This window comes from Callospermophilus lateralis, chromosome 13 (genome assembly GCF_048772815.1).
Source record: "Callospermophilus lateralis isolate mCalLat2 chromosome 13, mCalLat2.hap1, whole genome shotgun sequence".
In the NCBI taxonomy this organism is placed as follows: domain Eukaryota; kingdom Metazoa; phylum Chordata; class Mammalia; order Rodentia; family Sciuridae; genus Callospermophilus; species Callospermophilus lateralis.
Genome location: NC_135317.1, coordinates 65,479,153 through 65,503,027, shown reverse-complemented (window position 1 = coordinate 65,503,027; position 23,875 = coordinate 65,479,153). Strand labels below are relative to the sequence as shown.

At 33.2% G+C, this 23,875-nt stretch overlaps 1 protein-coding gene across 1 annotated transcript in view; it reads left to right on the top strand.

Annotated features, from left to right (window-relative positions):
* Positions 1 to 23,875, top strand: part of Rrp15 (ribosomal RNA processing 15 homolog) — a 52,205-nt gene that overhangs the window by 11,897 nt on the left and 16,433 nt on the right. The window contains exons 2-4 of the mRNA XM_076831871.1: positions 1,825 to 2,087; positions 4,453 to 4,550; positions 7,042 to 7,243. Of these exons, the coding sequence (XP_076687986.1) occupies positions 1,825 to 2,087; positions 4,453 to 4,550; positions 7,042 to 7,243 (563 nt within the window). The remainder of the gene's footprint in view (positions 1 to 1,824; positions 2,088 to 4,452; positions 4,551 to 7,041; positions 7,244 to 23,875) is intronic.

The following is a 23,875-nucleotide window of genomic DNA, read 5'->3' as shown; positions in this document are numbered from 1 at the left end:
ATGCAGAGTTTGTGTTATACAAAAGTCATACCCAAATTGAAACATTATAATTACAGTTCTAAAGAAGAGTTGTCACCGATTCACATCTTAAAGTAAATAGATAAGAGGGCAACACTTTGAAATTAATAGTTTACCTCTTTGATTATGCAATAAGCTGATATTAAAATGGTGAATATATTTAAAGGTAGTATATGCACGTTTTATTGCATAGAGAAGAAACTAAAGCTTGAGATTGAAGAACAGGTAATTTTTAAGTGCCAGTATAATCAGCCAGTAGATGTTTCAGAAGGTAGAAGCAGAGGTTGTGGTTACCATGCTTAGCTTTGGTAGAGATAAAGGGGCCCAGAGCAGTCTCACTGGTGTGTCAGATCTATAGTTTGCTTTTTAGTCCTGTATATTTGAATGAAGTTTCTGAGTTGGATAGGAGGACATCAAAATTTGATTAAATAGGGAGCAGCATGAAACTTGTTATTCCTATGCCTTTTTCTTTCAGTTTTATCTTAATTTTTATTTTAATGTATAGGAGTTACTGTTTACAATAAGATTACCAGTATTGTTAATTCCTAATATTGTTATTTAGTAGAGATGTTTTGATAGGAAAAAAGTTTTAGGTAATGGCATTTTTTGTAATAATCTTTGAGATTCAACTAGTCTGGAGTCAACCATAAAAAGCACATTTGTTACCCAAAGACATAACTACTAGTGACAACTATTTGTAAATCACTAAGTTTTCTTGTTTGTTAATTTTTCAGCTGCCTTTATTAGTTCTTCTTTTGCTTATTAAGAAGAATTTCAAGTTACTAAATTGTTGGTTGATTTTCTGTTTTGTAGTCTTTCCTATATTCCATGGGTTTCTAAAGAATAAAACAAAAGCTCTCCAGAGGGCCCTGGAGCATATAATTGTACTCACACTGTGCTGACTGCTTGTGCTGCCTTTGTTAAAGTACATTTCATTTTAGAAGTGGAGAAAGGCTGCTAAGTTTAAAATATGCAGAGTTGCTGAGCAAGTTGATTTTTCTAGCAGAGCCACTGACTGTTGTTGCTTCTGCCAGTCCCCTAACCCTAGCCATTTGAATCTTACATGATGAACTAATATGCTGGTAACATTTATATACGTGATTAGATAGGTTTGGCATGATGAAATTAATAGTACACTTACAACTTTGTATTTTTAACTCAGAACTTGATATTTTTATTCAGTCACTCACTAGTGCAATTGGATCTTTGGTATCTTGGTCACATTATTAGACAATTTTTTTCAAAAGTGTTAAAAAAAGTTTTATAATGTTAAATCCAAATTCTTTAAAATGATGTGAATCTGGACTTTAGTATTTATCTACATACAGATTCAGAATTTTAAATATCTAGGCCATGTCCCTTAGAGAAATTACTTTAATACTGTACCAGTTTTCTTAATATATTAAATTTGTGGTGTTATTTATTTTTAACATAATCTTTATTATTCTCTTTAAGTAGTGGCATAGCTAAGGTTCATGTACTTGAGTACATCCTGCTCTGGCCTGATAATAGTAAAGTGGCAGAGGCTATTGGATGTTGGATTTTTTATTGCTACCTGGATCCTGGATCTTGAAGCCACTTTGACTTCACTGTCAGTGTGACTGGGCTAGGGTGTTTGGGACTGATAGCATTTGGATAGAAGTACCTGCTGTTCCCCGCTATTACTGCAGCTTTGGCAATCAGAACTAAGTCCCTTATTATAAGAGTAGAGGCAGGTGAAGCTTTATGAAGGGCCCAGGAGTCTGGTCATGATCTTGGCAACCTCTGCTTATGTTTCTAAAATTTAGTATTTTTTTTTACTCTTAGGAAGCTATGAATCAGAAAAGGATCGTATGTCTGATGATGAAGCAATAGAAGCTGACAATGAGGATGATGTTGAACCCTGTGACAAAGAAGATGAAAATGCTGCAGAATCAAGTGCTGGGACTAATGTGGGCTGGGCAGATGCCATGGCTAAAATCCTTAACAAAAAAACTCCTAAAAGTAAACCCACCATTCTCATCAAAAACAAAGAGCTGGAAAAAGAAAAAGAGAAGTTAAAGCAAGAAAGACTAGAGAAAAGAAAACAGGTGTGTCTTACCAGTTGTCTTATGGATTAAATAACTGTCTAATCTAGTTCTTATCTGTACCATATTGTTCCTTGCAGTGTGTATGCAATTAATATTCTAGTTTTTAACTTGCTTTTTATGTGGGGGTGGATACCCAAGGTTATTTTTAGAAACTTAGTCTCATTACTCCATTGAGCATGTTCACTTTTTTTTAATACCTTTTTTATTTTGTTTATTTTTATGTGGTGCTGAGGATCGAACCCAGGACCTTCCACGTGCTAGGTGAACACTCTACCACAGAGCCACAACTCCAGCCCTGAGCATGTTCACTTTTTAATCATCTAAGCCAAGCCATAGAAATATAAAGTCTGAAAATTTATCATTTTAAAATTAAGCATTTATATATGCAGTGACTCCAGGGTCTAAATATTTTATAAATTTTAGCCATCCGTATGCTATATCATTAGGTTCTGAACTAATAGAAGCCTATTAGTCTTTTGCTAAAAATATTTAATAATATGAATCTGAAAATTTCACAGTCTGGTTGGTTGAATTCTGAAAAGTGAATATTTCACTCTTAGATAAACTTGAGTTTATTATGCTTTGGCTAAACCACTGATGATAGAAGTTACACAAAGTTGTTAAAGACCAAAAGTTGGACATAAATTTGCTGTTCTATACTATTAAAAAGAAACAGTGGTAAAGTTTTTTATATTCCTGGTACTTGTATCCATGTATAAAATATTTGATTACTGAAATAAGTATTGTTTTCTAATGAAATAAAAATAATTTTGTATAATTGTTTTGGCAGTATAGAAGTACTGACTTCCAAGAAGAACTTTCTAGGTAGAAATGAACAAAAAACAGATTTTGAATTGGTGTGTATGTCCTTTTATGTTTGACATCCCCTCACCTTGTTTCAAGATGAATGTTTTCTTTGTTCTTATTGCTGGTTGCTCTGTGTGAAAGGCTATATAAAAGTGGAACTTTTCAAGCATTGCTCTTTAAAACAACTCATAATGTGGGTTCTTATATTAATTCAATAGTTTCATTATAATTGAGCATACATTTTGTCTCTAAATTTTACAAATAGCTCAGTAGCTTTTTAACTAGCAATTTGAATATTTGTTTATTCTCTGACAAAAACTAGAAGAAGCTTTAATGATATCAGAATCTTTAATCATCTCTAGTCTCAAAGTTCTATTGAGGTGGAGAACAGAATTTTGAAGCCAAGAAGAATGAATTTATGACTACTCTAAGTCACAGCTTTGAGTGCTAGGGATGGTACTTTGTCCACATAATGCATTGACAAACACTTGATACCAGAAACACAGCATAGCATCTACAGTGCTCTTTGAAAATCATTTTTATAGTGGTGTCTATATAAATTATCATAAATATTTTTTTCTTGTTTATCTGATAGTGAGTTTCATGACTATTAGATGTATTATCTGATTTTGAGAAGAATTTTTTTTAGAAAAGAAAAAGGTGGATCTTTATAGTGAGAGTAGGAATTTGGTTAACTGTTAGACATTTTCTTTAGTATAAAATAAGAGATAAAGGGAGAAATAAAAGGAAATATTTTTTCCACTTTATTACTGATATGGATGCTTTTGATGCTTGGTAGATTTTAGGTGATTAGTTCTTACCAGCATATTTGTTCTTTGGTTAAATGTTGGACTGAGAAAGAGACCTGAGTAGTATCCTGGGACCAGTATACTACTGAAAGACCATTTTGAACTAGATCATGTTGTGTGTAGGACTTTCTTACTTCTGAGCCCCTCTCCTATTTTTGCATAATAGCAGAGAATCAAATTGCTATAGTTTGTAACTGATGGGCCATATCTGGCATGAATATTAGTCAATGTGCTGCAAGAGGAGAAACAGATTTAAATTATTTTGTACAGAGAATAGTAGTCACTAAATGAATATCTATGTAAATATGATATTCTTTTAAAAGCTGAAATACATTTTTATTCTGTGAAAGAATTCACTTTCTGAAAGTAAAGAGAAACAGTGCTTAAACTTGAAGTTAGTATGGAGTCTTCCTTTCGCTTCCCTCTGATGATCTGTTGATGGCAGATCAGGCATGTGGCTCTTTTACACACTACCTTGTACTGCCTGGCTGAACATACTGGCAGTGCTCCAGACCCCTGCTGTCAGGAAACCTGACAGAAACTCACTTTGTGCCTCTCACATGACATGCTGAGTGCTAACCACAGTTTCTTTGAGCTGAACCCCTAAACTTGTGGTTTTTAAAAGTCTCTATGACAACCTAAGCCAGCATGATTTATTACCTTTGTCCTTTCACAGAATATCATATCAAAGTTTGCTGCACTTTCAAAAATGCTTAATATTCTTTCACATAACAATATTTATAACACAGCTTGATAAGAAGCGGGAGTGGGAAATGATGTGCAGAGTAAAGCCAGATGTCGTCAGAGACAAAGAAACAGAGAGAAATCTTCAGAGAATTGCAACAAGGTAAGACAGAGTTTTTGCCCTTTAAAAATAAGTAGACTAAATTTTGATCAGACTTGATTCTTAAGCTTTGCCTTCTCAAGCCAAGTGATATTTATCTAAGTCTCCTGTTAAACACTAAATTCAACCAAAGACTTTGGAGATCTTTTAAAAGCAGGAATATAATGTGTTAAGTGTATATTTAGTATGAACCTATTTCAGATCATCTTGTTTTTGTAGTCATGAGAACGGTGTACAACATTAAGAAGTAAAACTTCTTAATGCATTTCTGTTATGATGGTTATCTAAATTTATGGTACTTGATAATCATTTTTGTTATCTTGCATTATATTTATGGGACAATACATTGCAAATGATGGCAGTTTCATGCTATTCTTTTTTTTTTTTTTTTTTTTTTAATTGGCACCAAATATTTGGTGACCTCCCTGTCCAAAGGTAAATGGGATATGGTGGCTGTGGGTGGTCCTTACCCTCTTAAATGTAGAATTTATAGTCTTTTTGAGAATAGAGGCACGTACTGTGTGCTGGGAACATTCATAGGCAATTGTTTAGGTTAGATGGGAAGGCTTCACAGAGAAGATAACATTTGGATTGGTACTTAAAGAATGTACTTAGTGAATTTATTTTAAAATCTTAGTTACCCACATTATTTCTGGTCATATTTTGATCTATTGAGGTGTTATATAGTGAAATGGTTATGTTTAGTGATTTAGGGCATGGGTGATAGGACCATACTGTTAGGTTCAAATTCCATTATTGAATTGTACTTGCTCTGTGTACTTGGGCATACCATACTGCTTCAGTATATCTGTTAAAAGAGGCTAATTTACCCAGTGTATAGAGTTTTTTTCTGAGAATTAAATGTAAGAATAAATATAAAGAACTAAGAGAAATTAGGGTCATCCTATGAGAGTGAATGCTTCCTTAAATTTGTACCAAGCACCTCTTTTGTTTCACCCAGGTCATGACCCTGCTGAAGGAGATGGCTTTTGACTCTTTTTTTTTTTTTTTAAAGATTATCAGCTAGACTATTAAATTTTTGAGCTGCTGGTAAAATGCAAGAGAATTTTGGGTCAGGGACAAAAGACTTCATTACTCATGATAAAAGCAGTAGCCAGAGCTTCACATTCTCACTTGTTCCCTTTGTCCTACAGGGACAGTGCAGGTGCCATAGATGGCTGCCTGTACATATACTGCATTGCATTATAGGAGAGGAACACTGTGCTAGGGAATCTATTGCTCTTATAATGATTATTAATTAGCTGTTTATGTGGAGGGACATTACTTCAACTGTCGAGGTCATTTACTTCAAACACAACCCTGAGAAATGTCCTGGGTAAAGAGCAGTCAGGGCCTTTCACTCTTGACAAACTCTGCAAGAAAGTGCAGGGATGCTTGAGCCCATGGCAGATTGCCTCTTCTAAGAATTACTATTGAAAGAGAGTGAATAGATCATAGAATTTCAGAACTGGGATGGATCTTAATGGTCTAAATCATTGCTGTCCAGTAGAAATATAATGTGAACCACATGTATAATTTAAAATTTTCCTCAGCCTTATTGAAAAAAGTAAAACAAAATATATATAAAAAGTAAAACAATAATACATAACCCAATATATTCAATATATAACCCAGTATATTAAAAATATTTCAACGTGTAATTGGTGTAAAATGGTTATTTATGAGATTTTGAATTTCTTTTTCATGTTGAGTCATAGAATTCTGGAATGTATTTTACATTTGCACAGTGCATCAGTTCAGATCAGTCATCTTTCAAATGCTCAATAATCACATGTGGATTGTGCTTCTGTATGGGACACTGTTTTTAATCTTCAGAATTCATCTTTGAATGAACTTTCAGACTTTTAAAATAAATATCTTTAAAAGTGGGATTTTTGGGGGGCTGGGAGGTGCTGAGGATTGTACCCAGGGCCTCATATATTCTACCCAAGCACTTTACCACTGAGCTGTGCTCCTAGCTCTAAACATAGGATTTAAAATTCATTTTATAATACAAGAGTTGCAGATAATATAGTTGAATAAACAGGTATGTTTTTAATATACAGATGAAATTATGATGCAGCAAGTCTTTTTTAGAATCACATGCTTAAAGACTGTGCTCTTTCATTCCACCATAAATGCCTTCACCTATTGTATATGTTTTGAGAAATAAGCTTTTGTTTTAAAAATAACTTGTTTCTTATTGTACAACAGTTGACTTAGAAAAAACCAAAGCTGTGAAAAATAAAAATCCTATACAATTTATATATATTTATTCTCTAGTTAGAAATTTATATTTGTTAACAGAAATGTATGTCCGTTTTTCAGATGTATTTAACCATTCATTTATTTATTTATTTTTTCATTGATTGCCTAATAAGTACTTGCCCCATTTTTTTAGGCAGTGAAATATACTGTTTCTTCTTCGTAGAGTTTGTATTGTAGTATAATTGTTATTTAACTACATTGTTCTGGTCACAATTATATTCTTCAGGGGTGTGGTGCAGTTATTTAATGCTGTTCAGAAACATCAAAAGAATGTTGATGAAAAGATTAAAGAAGCAGGAGGCTCTATTAGAAAGCGCACTAAGTTGATATCATCTGTTTCCAAGAAAGATTTTATTAGTGTTCTAAGAGGAATGGATGGGAGTACAAATGAAAAAAGTTCATCTGGGAAGAACCCAAAAGCCAAACAGGTAAGACATTTATACAAGATTGTATCACTTTTTTGTTTTTAAATAAAGAAGTTAGAAATGGGAAAACAGATAAACACACATAGACACAATAGAATCAGTTTCTTTTAGATATTATTAAAATTCTTACATGTATATGGCTCAGTTTGAAAGTTTGGATTCTTTAGCTTCTTGAAGATTTACTCCTTATGGAAGTTACCTTTTATAGGTCTCATCCCTGCCACTTGAACTCAGAAGTGAAATAGATTCATGTAAATTGGTTAGAGATGGAGATTGCATCTCTTCTATCTGAAATCCATTTTTGCTTCAGAATGTATAACCTAGGTGAGGATGACAACTTCAATTTGTGACTTTTATCCACAGATTAATTATGATGGTGTATAAATTCTATAATAGGAAGAGTCAGAGTTGTAGGAAATAATGATAGAAAGTCCCTTCTATTGAGGTAGCTTTGGTAATTCCCATCCTATTCAGAGATTAAGATTATAAATGTTTTCCATGATTTGGCTTGATAAAGTTTGCTTTTCCAACCCTTTGACCTGTGGACCTTAGTAGTTCTCCTTTAATTTCCTAGATAAAAGGTTCTGAAATATGCTTTGATCTCATGAAGGTTAATTTAAAAAAAATTAAAGCAAAGTACTTAGCTATATTTGATGGCTTGATTTATATGGCCACCAATATGTACTTTATTTAATCGGAATAAGAATTTCTGTCATGAATGTTTTTGCATGTATGTATTTTAGAAAAACAGATGACATTGGCAAGAAAAATATTTAGGAATTTTATGCCAGCCTAGGGTTGAAGTATTTTCAGGTTCTTTGATTAAATGTTGTCATTTCTCCTAATTTATTTTTTGCTTTTCATTTTTTGATTAATACATAATTATGCATGTTCATGAGGTTCAGTGTGATGTTTTGAGTCATGTACATTGGGTTATGATGAAGTCAGTAATTTACATGTTTATCACCTTAAACCTTTTATCATATTTTTAGTGAGTACATTCAGAGTCCTCTCTCTCGTTTTGCTTTTAAAGAAAAAATTTATAATTGAGATCATTGTGCCATGGAACACTAGAATTTATACCTCCTGTCTAACTGTACTGTTGTACCTATTGACCAATCTTTCCCCATATCCCTCTTATTTGCCCTAGTCTCTGATACGTACACTCTACTTTCAGCTTCTATGAAATCAACTTTTTAAGATTCCTCATGAGTGCGATCATGTGTGTTTATTTTTCTTTGACATGAAGTTATGTGAAATAACTCCATGGCTACCCATGTTGTAACCAGTGACAGGATTTAAAAAGATTACTAATATATTAGAATTATACACGATAGTGGGTTTCATTGTAGCATGTATTTGTACATGCATATACCGTTTGGTCAATTTCATTCCCTGTCACCTCTCCCATCCTCTCCCCATCCTCTCCCCTCCTCCTTCCCTTGGTTCCCTTTTTCCTACCAGTTTCCCTCCTATTTTCATGAGATTCTCCTTATCGTCTCTCCATTTCCTATCCAGCTTCCACATATGAGAGAAAACGTAAGACTCTTGACTTTCTGAATCTGGGTTATCCACTTAATGTAATGCTGTCAAGTTTCATCCATTTTCCTGCAAATAACATATTTTTGTTCTTCCCGACTGAAAAAAACTCCATTGTATATACCACATTTCCTTTATTCATTTATCTGTTAAGAACACTGAGGCTGGATTCATAATTTGAGTATTGCAAGTTGTGCTATTATAAACGTGTATACAAATATCACAGTTGCATGCTGACTCTATTTATGGCTGAGTAATATTCCATATTTTGTTTATTCATTTATCTGTTAATAAACATTCAGATTGATTCCATATCCTGGTGTTTTGACTAGTGTTGCAGTACACATAGGAGTGCAGGTATTTTCTTCAAACATACTGATTTTATTTCCTATAGGTATATAGTCCGTACTGGGATTGCTTGAATTGTATGGTAGCTTTTTGAGGAGCACTATACTATTAGAATGCCTTTTACCAAAAATATATAAAATAAATGCTGATGAGGATGCAGAGAAAGGGGAACTCTTACATCCAGTTGGTGGGAAAGTAAATTATTATAGACATTATGAAAGACTTTTTGTATGGTCTTAATTTTGATTAAATGTTTCTTATCTCTCGATATCAAAGGACCTAAATTGTATACTTATGTAAAATGGCTCTCATTAGTGCTATTACTTTATAAAGTATCTGTCAGAAGTAATTTTATAAACACATGGATGCTATATGTAGGGAATTATTGTAAAGATTTGAAAAAGATTTAGTATTGGATGGAAAAGAAATAGTGGGAAAACAGAAAGTAAAAACTTTTTTTTCCAGTTGGTGTCAAAATAACTTTTTCTGAAAGCATTTACTTTTCCTTTGGAATTATTTTATGAATTATGAAAATAAATGAAGTGTCCTTTCTAATGGTTTATTACGTTTTCATTCTATCATTTGTTCTTGTTCTTGACCTTTTTTCCTACTTCAGTGATGTCAGGCATAGTATTTTGGAATAAGGTAAAAAATTACTTGAGATTGAAACAAAAGTGACTTTGCTCTTAACTTAGGTTTAGAACTACCTACCCTAGGGGCTGGGGTTGTGACTCAATGGTAGAGCATTTGCCTAGTGCATATGAGGAACTGACTGGATTCGACCACATAAAAATCCGTCTACAACTAAAAATAAATAAATAAATAAATAAAAATAAAAGAAAAAAGAGTGACCTACCCCACCCCACTAATGAATGCCCTGGCACACTTCTTTCTTTTAAAAATATTTGTTGTCATTTTGATTTTTTAGTTATGGAAAGACACTCAAAAAAGTTATGTTTGAGATGGTATCTGAATAACTGAAAAAAGATTGTCATGAGAGTGATTGTTGATATAAAAATACTTAGTGCTTATTTGTTTAGGTGCTGTCCTTATGTCTTTTAAAGTCTTTCAATTAATACTAAGTAAGTAAGTAAGCAAGGTCAACTTGACAGTGAACAAATTCTACATAAGGATGTCTAGATTATGTCATACTATGGACCATAAAATGTAAATTAAATGCCTATCTCCATGGGGGGCATTTCAAAGTAACATTAGGGCATATATCTGTAATCTATGAATGCTACTTGAAATAGGTGGGATCTTTAGGTAGTTGAAGAAAAGGGAGAAAGGCAAAGGTGGGGATTCTGTCTGGAACCTACTGGACCCCCCCATCCCCCAGCAATGTACTCTTTATTTGGAGATATAATGGTAGTTCTCTGTGTACTTTATTGAAGAATCTCCACACCATTTTCCCCGATGGCTAATTTTCATTTCTACCAAAAGTGTATGGAGGTTTCCTCTTTCTTCATATCCTCACCATCATTTGTTCTTTTTCTTTTTGAAATAGCCGTTGTAATGGGGTCTAATGGAGAGGTGGGGAAATGACTCATTGATTTTGATTAGTATTTCCCTGAGAAATAGTGATATTGAGCAGTTTATATACATTTTGGCCATTTGTGTAACTTTTGAGAAATGTATGTTCATATAGACTATTTGTCCATTTTTAAATCAATTATTTTTATCTTACTGAGTTCCTTAGGTATTCTGGATGTTAGCCCCTCATCAAGATAAAGTTTTTATATATATACATATTTTTCCCATTCTGTGGGGAGTCTCTTCACTTTGTTGGTTGTTTCCTTTCCAGTGCAGAAGATTTTCAGTTTGATATAATTCCATGTATCAATTTTTGTTCTTGTTTGTACTTTTGAGGCCATATCCAAAAAATCTTTGCCCAGATCAATGTCCTGAAACATTTAGCATTTTTTTTAGTAGTTACATAGTTTCAGGTCTTACATTTAGATCTGATTCATTTTGAGTTGATTTTGAATATGGAAAGAGATAGGGTTTTAGTTTCATTTCTTCTGCATATGGATATTTTGTTTTCCTGGCACAGATTATTGAAGAGATGTTCCTTTTCAAAGGTGCCGTAAACATACATTGGAGAAAAGATAGCCTCTTCAAAAAATGGTGCTGGAAAAACTGGATATCCATATGTAGCAAAATAAAATTAAACCCTTATTTCTCACCCTGCACAAAACTCAACTCAACGTAGGTCAAGGACCTGGGCATTAGAATGGAGACCCTGCACGTATTAGAAGAAAATATAGGCCCAACTCTTAGGTTGGCTTAGGAACTGAATTTCTCAACAAGACCCTTAAAGCAGAAGTAGTAAAGTCAAGAATCAATAAATGGATGGGGCTGGGGATATAGCCCAATTGGAAGAGTGCTTGCCTCACTTGCACAAAGCTCTGGGTTTAATCCCCAGCAAGCCTGCTTCACCCCAAAAAGAATAAATGGAATGGCATCAAACTAAAAAGCTTCTTCACAGCAAAGGAAACAATCAAGAATGTGATGAAAGAGCCAAGAGAATGGGTGAAAATCTTTGCCACATGCATCTCAGATAGAGCATTGATTTCCAGGAACTCAAAATACTTAACACCAAAAAATCAAACACCCCAATAAACAAATGGGCAGTGGAACCGAACAGACTTCACAAAAGAAATACAAATGATCAACAAACATGAAAAAATGTTTCAACATCTAACAATTAGAGAAATGCAAATTAAGACTATATTGAGATTTCATCTCACTCCAGTCAGAATGGCAGTTATCAAGAATACAAGTAACAATAAATGTTAGTGAGGATGTGGGGAAGAAGGTAAATTAATACATTGCTTGTGGTACTGCAAATTGGTGCAGCCACTCTGGAAAGCAGTATGGAGATTCCTCGGGAAACTTGGGACCGCCTTTTGATCTAGCTATCCCATTCCTCTGTATATCCAGTGGACTTAAAATCTGCATACTATAGTGATGCAGCCACATCAATGTTCATAGCAACTCAATTCACAGTAGCTAAGCTACGGAACCAACCTAGGTGCCCTTCAACAGATAAATGGATAAAGAAAATGTGGTATATATGAACACAATGGAATATTACTCAACCACGAAGAAGAATGAAGTTACCGCATTTGCTGGTAAGTGGATGGAACTATCACGCTAAGTGAAATAAGCCAATCCTCAAAAAACAAAGACCAAATAAATGTTTTGATATGTGGATACTAACATACAATAAGGGGGAAGGGGTGGAATAGAAGTTCATTGGATTAGACAAAGGAGAATGAAGGGAAGTGGGACTGGGATAGGAATGGGAAAGACAGTAAAGTAGAGTGAATTGGATGTAACTTTTCTGTGTCCATATATGAATACACAACTAGTGTAATTGTATGTCATGTACAACCACAAGAATGGGAAGTTATACTCCATGTGTATTTGTGTGTGTGTGTGTGTGTGTGTGTGTATAATATGTCAAAATATTTTCAAATGTCATATGTATCTAAATAGAACAAAAAATAGACTGAACTTTTTTGACACTTCAGCTAAGAATTGGTTGACTATAGATATGTGGACATATGTCTGATATATTTTTGTTCCATATATCTGTGTGTGTGTTTTTATGCCAGAACTATGCTATACTACTCTATCTTTGTAGTATGTTTGGAAGTCAGGTATTTTAATACCTCCAGCTTTGTTTTTTCTGGTCAGGATTGCTTTGACTCTTTAAAATCTTTTGTTACATGCAAAAAGGCATTTTTAGGATGCCTTTTCTGTTTCTTTAAAGAATGTTGTTGGTATTTTGATAGAGATTGTAGTGAATCTGTAAATATCTTTGGATAGCAGGATAGCACAGACATTTCTAACAAATTCTTCCAATCCATAAACATGAATGTCTGTCTGTTGTGTGAGACTATCCTCTTCAGTTTTTTTCATGTATACTCTGTAACCTTGCTTTTTAGAATTTAGCTCCTTGGTTAAATTTAAACTTATTCCTAGGTATTTTTTACTTTTTGTAGCTATTGTAATTGGAATTACTTTTATCAAGATATTTTTAATTTGGTCTAGGTGGCTTAAACATTGTTACCCTTAGATTTTTTTTTATCTATTCCTGATTTTAATATACACAATGGTTATTTGTGGAGTAAAGTACTTAGGAACTCATATGTTAGAAAGTTTTCTTTAGCTTCAAAAGTAGTATAGTTTTTTAAAAGAACTCTTTTAGGGAAAGGCTTTTAGAAGACTTATTTATATTTATTTGGTCCTGGGGATTAAACTCAGGGACACTTAATCACTGAGCCATATCCCCAGCCCTATTTATATTTTATTTAGCACCAGGGTCACTAAGTTGCTTGGGGCCTCACTAAGTTGCTGAGGCTGGCTTTGAACTTGAGATCCTCTTGCCTTGGCCTCCTGAGCCACTGGGATTACAGGTTTGCACCACCATAACTGGCTGACTTAAAAGTATTTTTAAAGATGTGAAACTGATAATTTAAGTCATGAATTACTTTATTTCTTAAAGCTGAGTCAGGTACTGCTGGGTAAAACAAAAAGGTTTCTTTCAGAAGAGATAATAGCTAATATTTATAAATAAGAAAGCCTTCAACTGGGCCTTAGGATACTTCTTGTAAGTCGTCATTTGTAAAAATTAGCTGTTTACATATTTTATTTATTGGTAGCAATTGTAGATCTGCTATCTTTATCACATTAGACTAGATAATTGGTACAGGAGATGTATATGACTTTAATAACTATAAACATTATGCCTTTTATGTTCACAAATTTAACAATCACATTTTTCTTTTCCTTTTCCTTTTTTAAAAAAATCTGGTGTTGCCATGCTTATGTGTAAGAGAAAGTTATTCATTGGTGAAATCACTACCCAATATGTACTTCTCAATAATTCTCATTTTTTTGTTTCTTAACCATTATATAATCTCACAATAAATCTTGTTATATATTAGTGAATTATTCTATATTATTTATATTTATGTGATATGGGACTAGAGGAAGGGAATACTGGAAAGGAGTAATTTGAATTGGAGTGAGAAAGCTTAAGAATGATTTCTAGTCCCAAAATAGAAATTTTGGACAAAAGGTTGAAATTTGCTTAAAGTTTGATTCTGTAGAATGAACCAGCCTTCCAAATAATTCATTTAAAAACAAGAAGAGGAACCCTTTGCAAAATTGTTTAATAAGTATTCTGAGTAGTTTCTTGAAGTTAGAAGTCTTAAAGGTAGAAAAATTGTGACATGAGGATGTTCATAGGAAGTATGATTCACAAGAGTAGTGTGCTTCAGAAAATAACTTTTGATTTTAAAATCCCTTGAAAACAACATGTTGAAGGGGGAATAACCTACTGGTTCTCTATTTTTTGTACAGCTGTCCCTCAGTATTTATGAGGATTGGTTCCAGGATCCCTGTTTATATAAAAATCCATGGATGCTCAAATTCATTATATATAATATCATAGTATTTTAATATGACTTATATCCTCCTGTATACTTTAAATAACCCATAGATTACTTATAATATCTAACATAATGTAAATGCTGTGTAAGTCGTGTTATAATACATCGCTCAGGGAATAATGATAAAAAAATGTTTATACATGTTAGGTACAGATGCAGTTTTGTTTTTTAAAATATTTTCAATCCACTTTTGGTGTGTTTTTTTTTTAAACTTTCTTCTTCCATGTAGGTTGGATATATAGGGTGTTAGCTAATGAGTGGTATTGGAAACAAATATTCAGAATAAAAATGCTGGAATCAGATTATGTGTTTTATATATTCTGTTATAGAATCTGTGCTTTATTTCTTAGGGTTTCTTGTGGGGCCAGTTTCATTAGGTAAGAGCTGTGATTAGATTTCATTATTTTTAAGGAAAAGAAAGCTGAAGATTTAATTGTTTTTGAGGAAAAGAAAGAGCTGAAACCATGGAAAAATGGTTTCAGAAGAGGCTACTGCTATATTCAAAGCCGGAGGGAGACCTGAATGAAGGTTTTGAGGAAATGGAGTGGGATTGATGGTGTACAGAAGAGTTGGATTGGAGAGGAATGTTGGAGATCTAGATTGACTTGATTTTGAACTAATATGATCTTGAGGGATTAAAGGAAGGAATTGGGATTGTGAGATTTATAATTTGAGAGACTCAGATATGTAACCACTTTCACCAAAATTGAGAATAGAAAGATGGGGTATGTTTGAGAGTGTACATAGTTGGAGGCAATGTCTGCTCCAGGTTGTGATCAGAAATGAAAAGGATGGCAATAAAGGTCAGATTAAAAGCAAGAGTGTTGGGAAAAGAGTGTAGGAGAACAACATGGCCACAAGGGAGTAGACAAAAGGATGGATGGTGTCAGACCTTGAAGAGTATTTTTCAGTAGAATCCCTGCATCTTTAAGGACAGTTAGCCTGTTTACCAAGTTAGGGGAGATGAATGGTATATTTTAGTCCCCCCCCCCACAATTAAATTTAGAAGTTTTTAGGCTTAGAGAATTAATTTTCAGTTACTTGAAGGAAATTCCCTTACCTGGAACCTGTAATCAGTCCCTCATATGAACCAAATAAGTGCCACAGCAGCCATACCAATATGTGGCAAGTCATATTGATTGATAACCTTAATATTGACCCTGAGTAATTGAAAAAAAAAAAAGTTGTATTAGGACACTGAGTAAGGAAGCAACAAAAACTTAACATTTGGTTTAAAAAAGATTTTCATTAAATGAAGCTTAAGTATTAAATAAATATATTTGTTCCCCTATTCAGAATATGCACCTATTCAGAGGGATTTGTTGTCTCGGTATATTAAAATAATCAAAAATTTATTAATATAGAGGCATTCGTGTTTTTCCTTGACCTTCATAGTTGAAATTATTCCTTTCACTTTCTTTGAAAGCTGACTAAACTCCTGTTAGATTTCATGGAATTTCATGCTCTTTCTATAAAGGCAAGACAGAAGCAAATGTGATGCATCTTAAATCTGAGTCTCAAAGGAAAATATGTTGGCTGCTGGTAGGAAAGAAGTTACTATATGCTACTCTAACTCTTGAATTACAGACTTTCTTCAAGGTTTTCATTTATCTGAAATTACTACAATAATTTTGTTGTAAGGGAAAATGCTAGCTAGTTTCTATAAGAAACAGGACAACAAATTTCTGTAATATCCCTAGGAAAAAAAATGAATAGAAGAGGCTTGATATTTATTTATTTGTTCTGATTTTGTGTATGAGCTCTTCAAATGCCAAATGTGGGTAAGTTAAGGTGCCCAGTTTCTCCTACATTTCTCTTAAATGGTAGCCTTTTAAATTCTTCATAGAGGTGAAGGCTTAGTGGTGGGAAGGTTTTTGAAACACCTTATTAACTTATTAACCTTATTTTGAAATACCTTATTAACTTTTCAGTGTCTCATGACCCAGACTCTGAATTGCTGTGTATTTTTAAAACCATGCATTTCTCTGAGATCCATTGAAATCTTTCTCCTAAAGAATTGGAAGCCTAGAAATGGAAAGACTGTACTTATACTTGTCTTTAGGTGTCCCCCAACACTTTTCAGGACATAGGTTCCTTGCGCATTTATGAGTGCCAAAGGCAGAGAAGGGGGTAGAGCAAGATACTTACTGTCCTTAAATTGCCCCTGTTTTGCAGGGCAGCAGTGTTTTACTCTCACATAAAAACTGCTCTAACTGGAATGTGTGGAATCCTAACTTTGTAAATAATTCAGCTTAATGTTTGTTTACTGAAAATGCCTAAATAGATAAGTTTAGACAAAAGTGAGACTCCCAAGTTTGAAATGAGAATGAATAGGATTGTACACATTGTTCTTGATGGGAACAGTTTAAAGTCAGTTTCTCATTCTATTCACTTCTTTTTAAAAATATGCTGTTTAGTTTTATTGTGGAGTAGTTTCTGATTTGAACAGTAGTTTACCAAAGGGAACTTATTTTTGGCAATGTGCTACATGCAGCATTTGACATGGGAAAAATAAGGGTGTAAGTGAAGTCTAAGAAATAGCTGTATGGAGCTTCTGTAAAAAATCTTTAGTTAATAATGGTGCTGTACATTTTTTGGCCCTATATGAAGAAGTGCTGTCAAGTAGTTGCCTGTGTAGGATTTTCATTAGTGGGGTTAGGGCTTTAAAAAAAAAAAAAAAAAAAGAGTCCTGCACAAGTGAGTTTTATACTGCATGTTCTTACCTATGGTGAATTTTTAAAATCAAAAGAATATTATATTGTTTGCTAAAAGCCATCATTTTTTTAGTAGTAGGCAGTGCTTTGTAAATGCTTTTAGTTACTATTAGTTTGCATTGAATATCACTAGAATAAGCTCCATAAATTTAGGGCTTATTTTTTTAACCTAACAATTTGTAGACAAAGATAAATTCTGAAGTTGGAAACCAATTTTTAAAGTGAACTCTTACTACTTTCATCTGAATTATTGGATAATCTAAAAGATCTAAAATAATTTAATAAAAATTTAGATTTGGAATGTCCTTACTCATTTTACATGTGTTGGGTCTATTAATGTATAATTTTTAGAAAATAATGAAACTAGATTTGGGGGAACTAGAAATTTGTCTCATTTTCTCTTGTTCCCCATTTCCAGGCTATGGTTAAATTAGCTATATTACATGTGAGATTTTACTGATCAAGTCAGTGTAGTTTTAAAGTGAATGTTTTCATTCTACTTGAGCATTCTCATCCTTATAAATAGTTTGTAGAGCATCATAAAAAAATAACAGATTTCCTAATTTGGGGATTCTGAGGAAACAGGATGATCTGGGACAATAGCAAAGAAGGACAATGGATAAAGGAGCTGGGAGGGCGCTTTTAAATGTTTACCTTGTGCTAGATACTATGCAAGATGCATAGTATCAGTTGTATCAAGATGCATAATTATCAGTTGTAGAGGGTAGTAGAAGTCCCATTTTAGAGTAGAGCAAACCAAAGTTAAAATGGTTAGTCACTTATCCCACATTACATCCATAGTATTTTGTGGATTCAGATTCAGTCTATAAGACTCCAACATTCTGTTGTAGCCGTTAGTGTCAGCTGCTTAGAAAGATCTGAGGTACTTAATGTAAAGAGAATCAGTACAGAAAACTGACCCTACTCTTACCCAGGTAGGCTAGCACCATAGGAGCCACAGTGTCACTTGCCAGGACTAGGGTAGTAAAGGGAGATAGCTTACAGTATGATGTTTTTGCCTTTTTTTTTTTTTCCCTAGTTCTCTTATCCCCTTCATTTTATGAACAATATAATGGAGCTTGATAACATTTTATAATCTTAATTTCTCAAAACTGTTACATGTAAGATTATTATAGTAAGAAATTTCAGAATTAACAAAACTTATGATCCTAATTTAGAAAATTCTTTCTGAATTCACTCTTAAAATTGGCTTTTCTAGGACTTTATTGAGGAATTAAAACTTACTGAAATTAACTGCATCTTGTATTTAATAAATCATTTTATGCCTAGTACAAATTTTAGAATTCTCTTTATTTAGCTCCTTCATGAATTTTTTTTAGAGAGAATTTTTAATATTTATTTTTTAGTTATCGGCGGACACAACATCTTTGTTTTTATGTGGTGCTGAGGATCGAACCCAGGCCGCACAGCATGCCAGGCGAGCGCGCTACCGCTTGAGCCATATCCCCAGCCCCTTCATGAATATTTTTAAACAAAATCTTGAAAGAGTAGTAGTATGAATACCTGTATTTCTGTTATCTAGGTTTGTTTACCCTTGTTTGTTTTTTGTTTTACATAGCTATCTGTCTGTCTTTCCATTTAGGTTTTGTTTGGGCTAATTAATTGAAGGCAGTACCCACATGCCTACCAAAGATCCTCTCCTTTTAAAAATAAAAGTTTATTGAAATATAATTCACATACTACACAATTCATAAGGTTTTTATAAATGTGAGAATCAGATTCTAGGCAAGGTCCACCCACACATTGTATTGGTTTTATCTTATTTTTGTATATTCTAGACCAGTCCTTTTCAGTTTTAAGAAGACTGATTTTTTAAGGCAAAAAGCCAGTTGTCTTGAAGAATGAATAATGCATGTAGGGTTTAAATTTATCTCATAGTTTCACTATAGTGTCTTTTAACTTGGACTTGTAAACTGGAAATTAGGACTAAAACCTTGATGGAATTTAGATTAAACTTTTTTGGCATAATTATTTTATAGGTGTGGATAATTATTTCATATAAATACTGGATATTGCAGCATATCAGGAGACATTATCAAAATGTCCAATATTACAGATGCTGTTTTGTCCCTTGGTCAAAATGATAACAATAAATCAAAGTGTCCCCAACAGTTATAAGTACTTCTTGGGATGAATACCTTGACAAGAGCAAGTGTCCCTTTCACCATCCATCGTTTTGACTTTTAGCATCAATTATTGGTCCTTGCTAAAACACTTGAGCCTTTGGAGGATACAGAATGGTAATTTTTCGTTTTCTAATTTATTGGAAAAAAAGTAAAGAGAATCAGTAGCATTGGTGAGGGAATGAATGAGAGTTTCAAAAAATGGGAGTTAATGTTTCTTTTCCTTTCTATTACTATTTTCCAGAGTAAGGAGTTGGTTTTAAAGTCACCTCCAGTGCTGGCAAGAGAACCTTCCTTCCTTTGCCCTTTTGTCAGTCTAAACCTTTAAAATGGACATAGAGACGTTATTCATTTAATGTTATAATCAATTACAATCACTACGCTTTTTGATGCTTAAGTTTGCAAATGTGGCTGTAGGCACACATGTAAACTGGTCTGGGCATGAGTCCAGTTTTCTTTTTTTTCATATTTATTTTTTAGTTTTTTAGATGGACACAATATCTTTATTTTATTTTTATGTGGTGCTGAGGATCAAACCCAATGCCTCACGCATGCCAGGTGAGCATGCTACCACTTGAGCCACAACCCCAGCCCCCATGACTCCGGTTTTCTTTGAGGGCTTCATTGTTTTTGGCACAAGGTGTCCTGGACAAAACCTTGTGCTTTCTGTATCCTAGACCTAAAATTACGCTTTTCTCAAGGATCCTTGGTGGGAGCAATCTATTTACTTTGAAATCTTTTGTTCAGTAAATAGAACTTAGTTTTGTTTAATTAGCATTTCATGGTATAAGAAGTACTTTTACATGTCTTCATTTAAGCTTTTTAATTAATTTGTGATATTAAGACATTGGTATCTATTTTCCAGATTAATTCACAGCTCTGCCAATTTATGTTTATAAATTTAGATTTTAATTTAGGTACTGTGTAATAAAATAGCAAGGATGTGCTTTAAGAGATTAACTTGCAGAATGTATTCTAAATATTTCTAATTTCTAATTCACTGTTAAAATGTATTGAGCGCACTTGTCAAAAGTCTCCTTGGAATGTTATATTTGGCATTTTGGGCAGTTCAGTAAACTTTAACTTATTAACAATTCTTAAGAGAATGGAAACAATGAGGAAACTCCGTATCAAACTAATGTTTCCTGTTACTCAGTTCTATGAACCATATGTATGAAGAGCAAGTTGGAAAAGAAACCACCAAACAGAATCATTTTGAATAAGGACTTATGTGTTGAATACATGGTAAAACCAATGGCAGAAAATTAAGACAAAAATAATTCAGTGGATTAAAAAGTAAATTGACAAAGCATGTTTTTCAGAAGCAAAAAACTTAGTTTTTAGAAAAAGAGAATTAAATTTTCTTAGAGAATTAAATACTTTAATATGTGCTTGGACTATAATTAAAGGTGGTATAATTTCAGCATTTTCTTTTTTTTTTCACCTCTAGGATATTCTACTACATGTTTTTTTTTTCAATTTTTTTTTAGATATTGATGGACCTTTATTTTATTCATTTATTTATATGTGGTGCTAAGAATTGAATCTAGTGCTTCACACGGGTTAGGCAAGCACTCTACCACTGAGCCACAACCCCAGCCCTACTACATGGTTTTCTGATTTACTTAGATCTTACAGATTACCCATTTGAATCTGCAAACTATACAGAAATATGGAAACTACATAAATAGTTAACACAAATGAAGCCCAAGTAAACTTATTGAAATGTCTTAGAAAAGGTTAACATAAACAAATTAATACAGGGAAAGGCAAAAATGGTTTTAGAGAAATCAGTTGTTGTTTAATCGCATTGGTCTTTGAGAAACAGAGAAAAATTGAGTTTCTGTTGATATGGGGTCTTTCATATAGTCTTGATCTGTAGCTTCTTTGTTGGAACTATTTTACAGTCTAAGAGGGAAATTTTTCAATCCTTTATGACCAGTGTCTTGCATCATTTAAAAAAAAAAAGGCTACATTTCATCTGTGTTGATTTCTACCAGAATATCTTTTTTTTTTAATGTAAAAGAGTTCCTTTTAGGAAGGAACTTCATTTTACAGGAAGAATTTTCAAATAGACTTTAATCAATCAACAGGTAGATTACTAAGTACACTTGTAAATAACTTATTAAAGATTTTAAAAACAAAGGTAATTCAGTTGAATTAACCAGTGCTAAGACTTCAAATTTAGGTGAAATTAAATTGAACATTCTTCTTAGGGAAAGCAATGAAATGAGCTAATTCTGGTTGCTGAATATAAGGTGTGATTTACTATTTGTTTATTTATTAATTTATTTAGGTTTTAATTGAATTTTCCTCCATCAAAATGGAATGAGTTGTTAAGCTCTTTAATTATTTCGTGTTACCAATGAATAATTCCAAACCTCTTTCTTTCAGTATTCTTTTTAATAGTTGCCAATATATCCTCAGATTTTGAAATCGAAACAGATTAACATTTTTAAAGGTTGTCTTCATCATCAAAACTCACTGCATCTGTATGATCTTGATTAAAACCAGGTCAAGGGGAGCACAATTTTATTTCTTTTATCACATGGGTTTTCTTACATTCTTACATTTAATCAGTTTTACTTTTCAGAGTCCATGTAAATACAAATATTATCTTGTTGATTGTTTTAGGTCATTGAAATCATTGCTGCCTTGCAACAACACTGAAAAACTCCCATCAGTTGATTGATTTTGATTATTATAGTCTATACTTAGATAATAACACAAAGCTATAGTTTGGATTTGAAATATTCCCCAGAGGCCTACATGTAAAAAGACTGGTCCAGTGCAGTTAGGAAGTGGTGGGGCTTAGTTGGAAGAAGTTAGGTCATTGGTTATGCCCCTAGAACGAAACGTTTCCAGCCCCCTTTTTTCTCACTTTCTTTGTCTCCCTGCTGCCAGGAGGTGAGCAGTTTCCTCCCACATGGGCTCCCTACATGATATTGTCTTGCCAAGGGTCTAATAACAACAAAGCCAACTGACTGGGTTGAAACCTCTAAATCCATTAACCAAAGTAAACCTTTCCTCCTTATAATTGTTTATCTTATAGATTTTATCACAGTAATGAAAAGCTGATGTATACAGCTTCCATCTAAGGGTAGTACATACCTATTTGTAATGTGTATAATATGGCTAATTATATTTAACATTATGTTTAACCCAGATTAACAAGTTTCTCATTTCTTTTGAGTTCTGAACCTCCAGAATTTCCTGATTTATGTTGTTGGACTTGATGGGTTGAGATTCCAATTTAGAATTCTCTTGATTTTTATTCCTGTTGTAAAAATGATACATCAAATTAATGCTACTTTTAGAAAAAGGGGTTAGGAGGGCAGAAGGACAGGAAAGAGGGTAGAAAATCATGCTATATGTGTTTTAAAACGTACCCTAGAGAATTTCACCTTTATATGTACAAAATACCAATCAAAAGTAAATAAATATAAGAAAGATGAGTAGAGGAAAGAAAATCTGAGGTAGAGGTGGCAAAGGGTAGGAGAATGGGGATTGAAATTGAATTCTGTGAATGTATGATTTTGTAAAAATGAACCCAGCTTACTATGTGTAACTATAATGCTCTAAAAAACAAACAAAAAACCCAAATTGATACTACTTACATGTTACAAATGAAGCCAAATCCCCTTTATTGTCATGTCTTAACATTTAATAACATTTATTCAGTGATCACCCTAAGCAAGCTTTTCCAAAGAAAGTCATATGTAGAGTTGGCCTGACACTTTCTCCTGTTGTTTTATTAATTTTGGTCTACCTTTTCTTTGTGGTTGTGGTAAGTATTATGCTCAATAGTAGATCATGTTTATATAGTAAATCGAAATTAATAAATCTAATGGATAATATAATTTACTCAAGTTGCAACTTCTATAGAAATCATCTTAAACATATTCAGACATTTTTCGTGTAGATTAGTATTTGTTCTCTGTAGGTAATATAGTATAAGAGGTGATAAAGAAACATGTTGCTTTATCATTGATTCAGTTTTGGAACAGTGTTGAACTATGAGAAGAACTATGATTCTTTGGAATCAGATTGTTCTGGTTTTGAGTACTGACTCAGCCATTTATTAATATTAGCTGTGGAGTTGAATACATTACTTCTTTTTATTCTCCTTTTTTGTTTATTTATATATGGCAGCAGAATGCATTATAATACCTACTACACATATAGAGCACAACCTTTCATATCTCTGGTGTATGCAAAGTATGTTCACACCAATTCATGTCTTCATACATGTACTTTGGATAATAATGACCATCACATTGCACCATCATTTCTAATCCCATGCCCCCTTTCTTCCTCTGCCCTATCTAGAGTTTGTCTATTCCTCCAATGTTCCCTCTCCCTATCCCAGTATGAATCAGCCTTCTTATATCAGCTATTCTGGGTCTCTTATTTTTCCAGATGAATTTC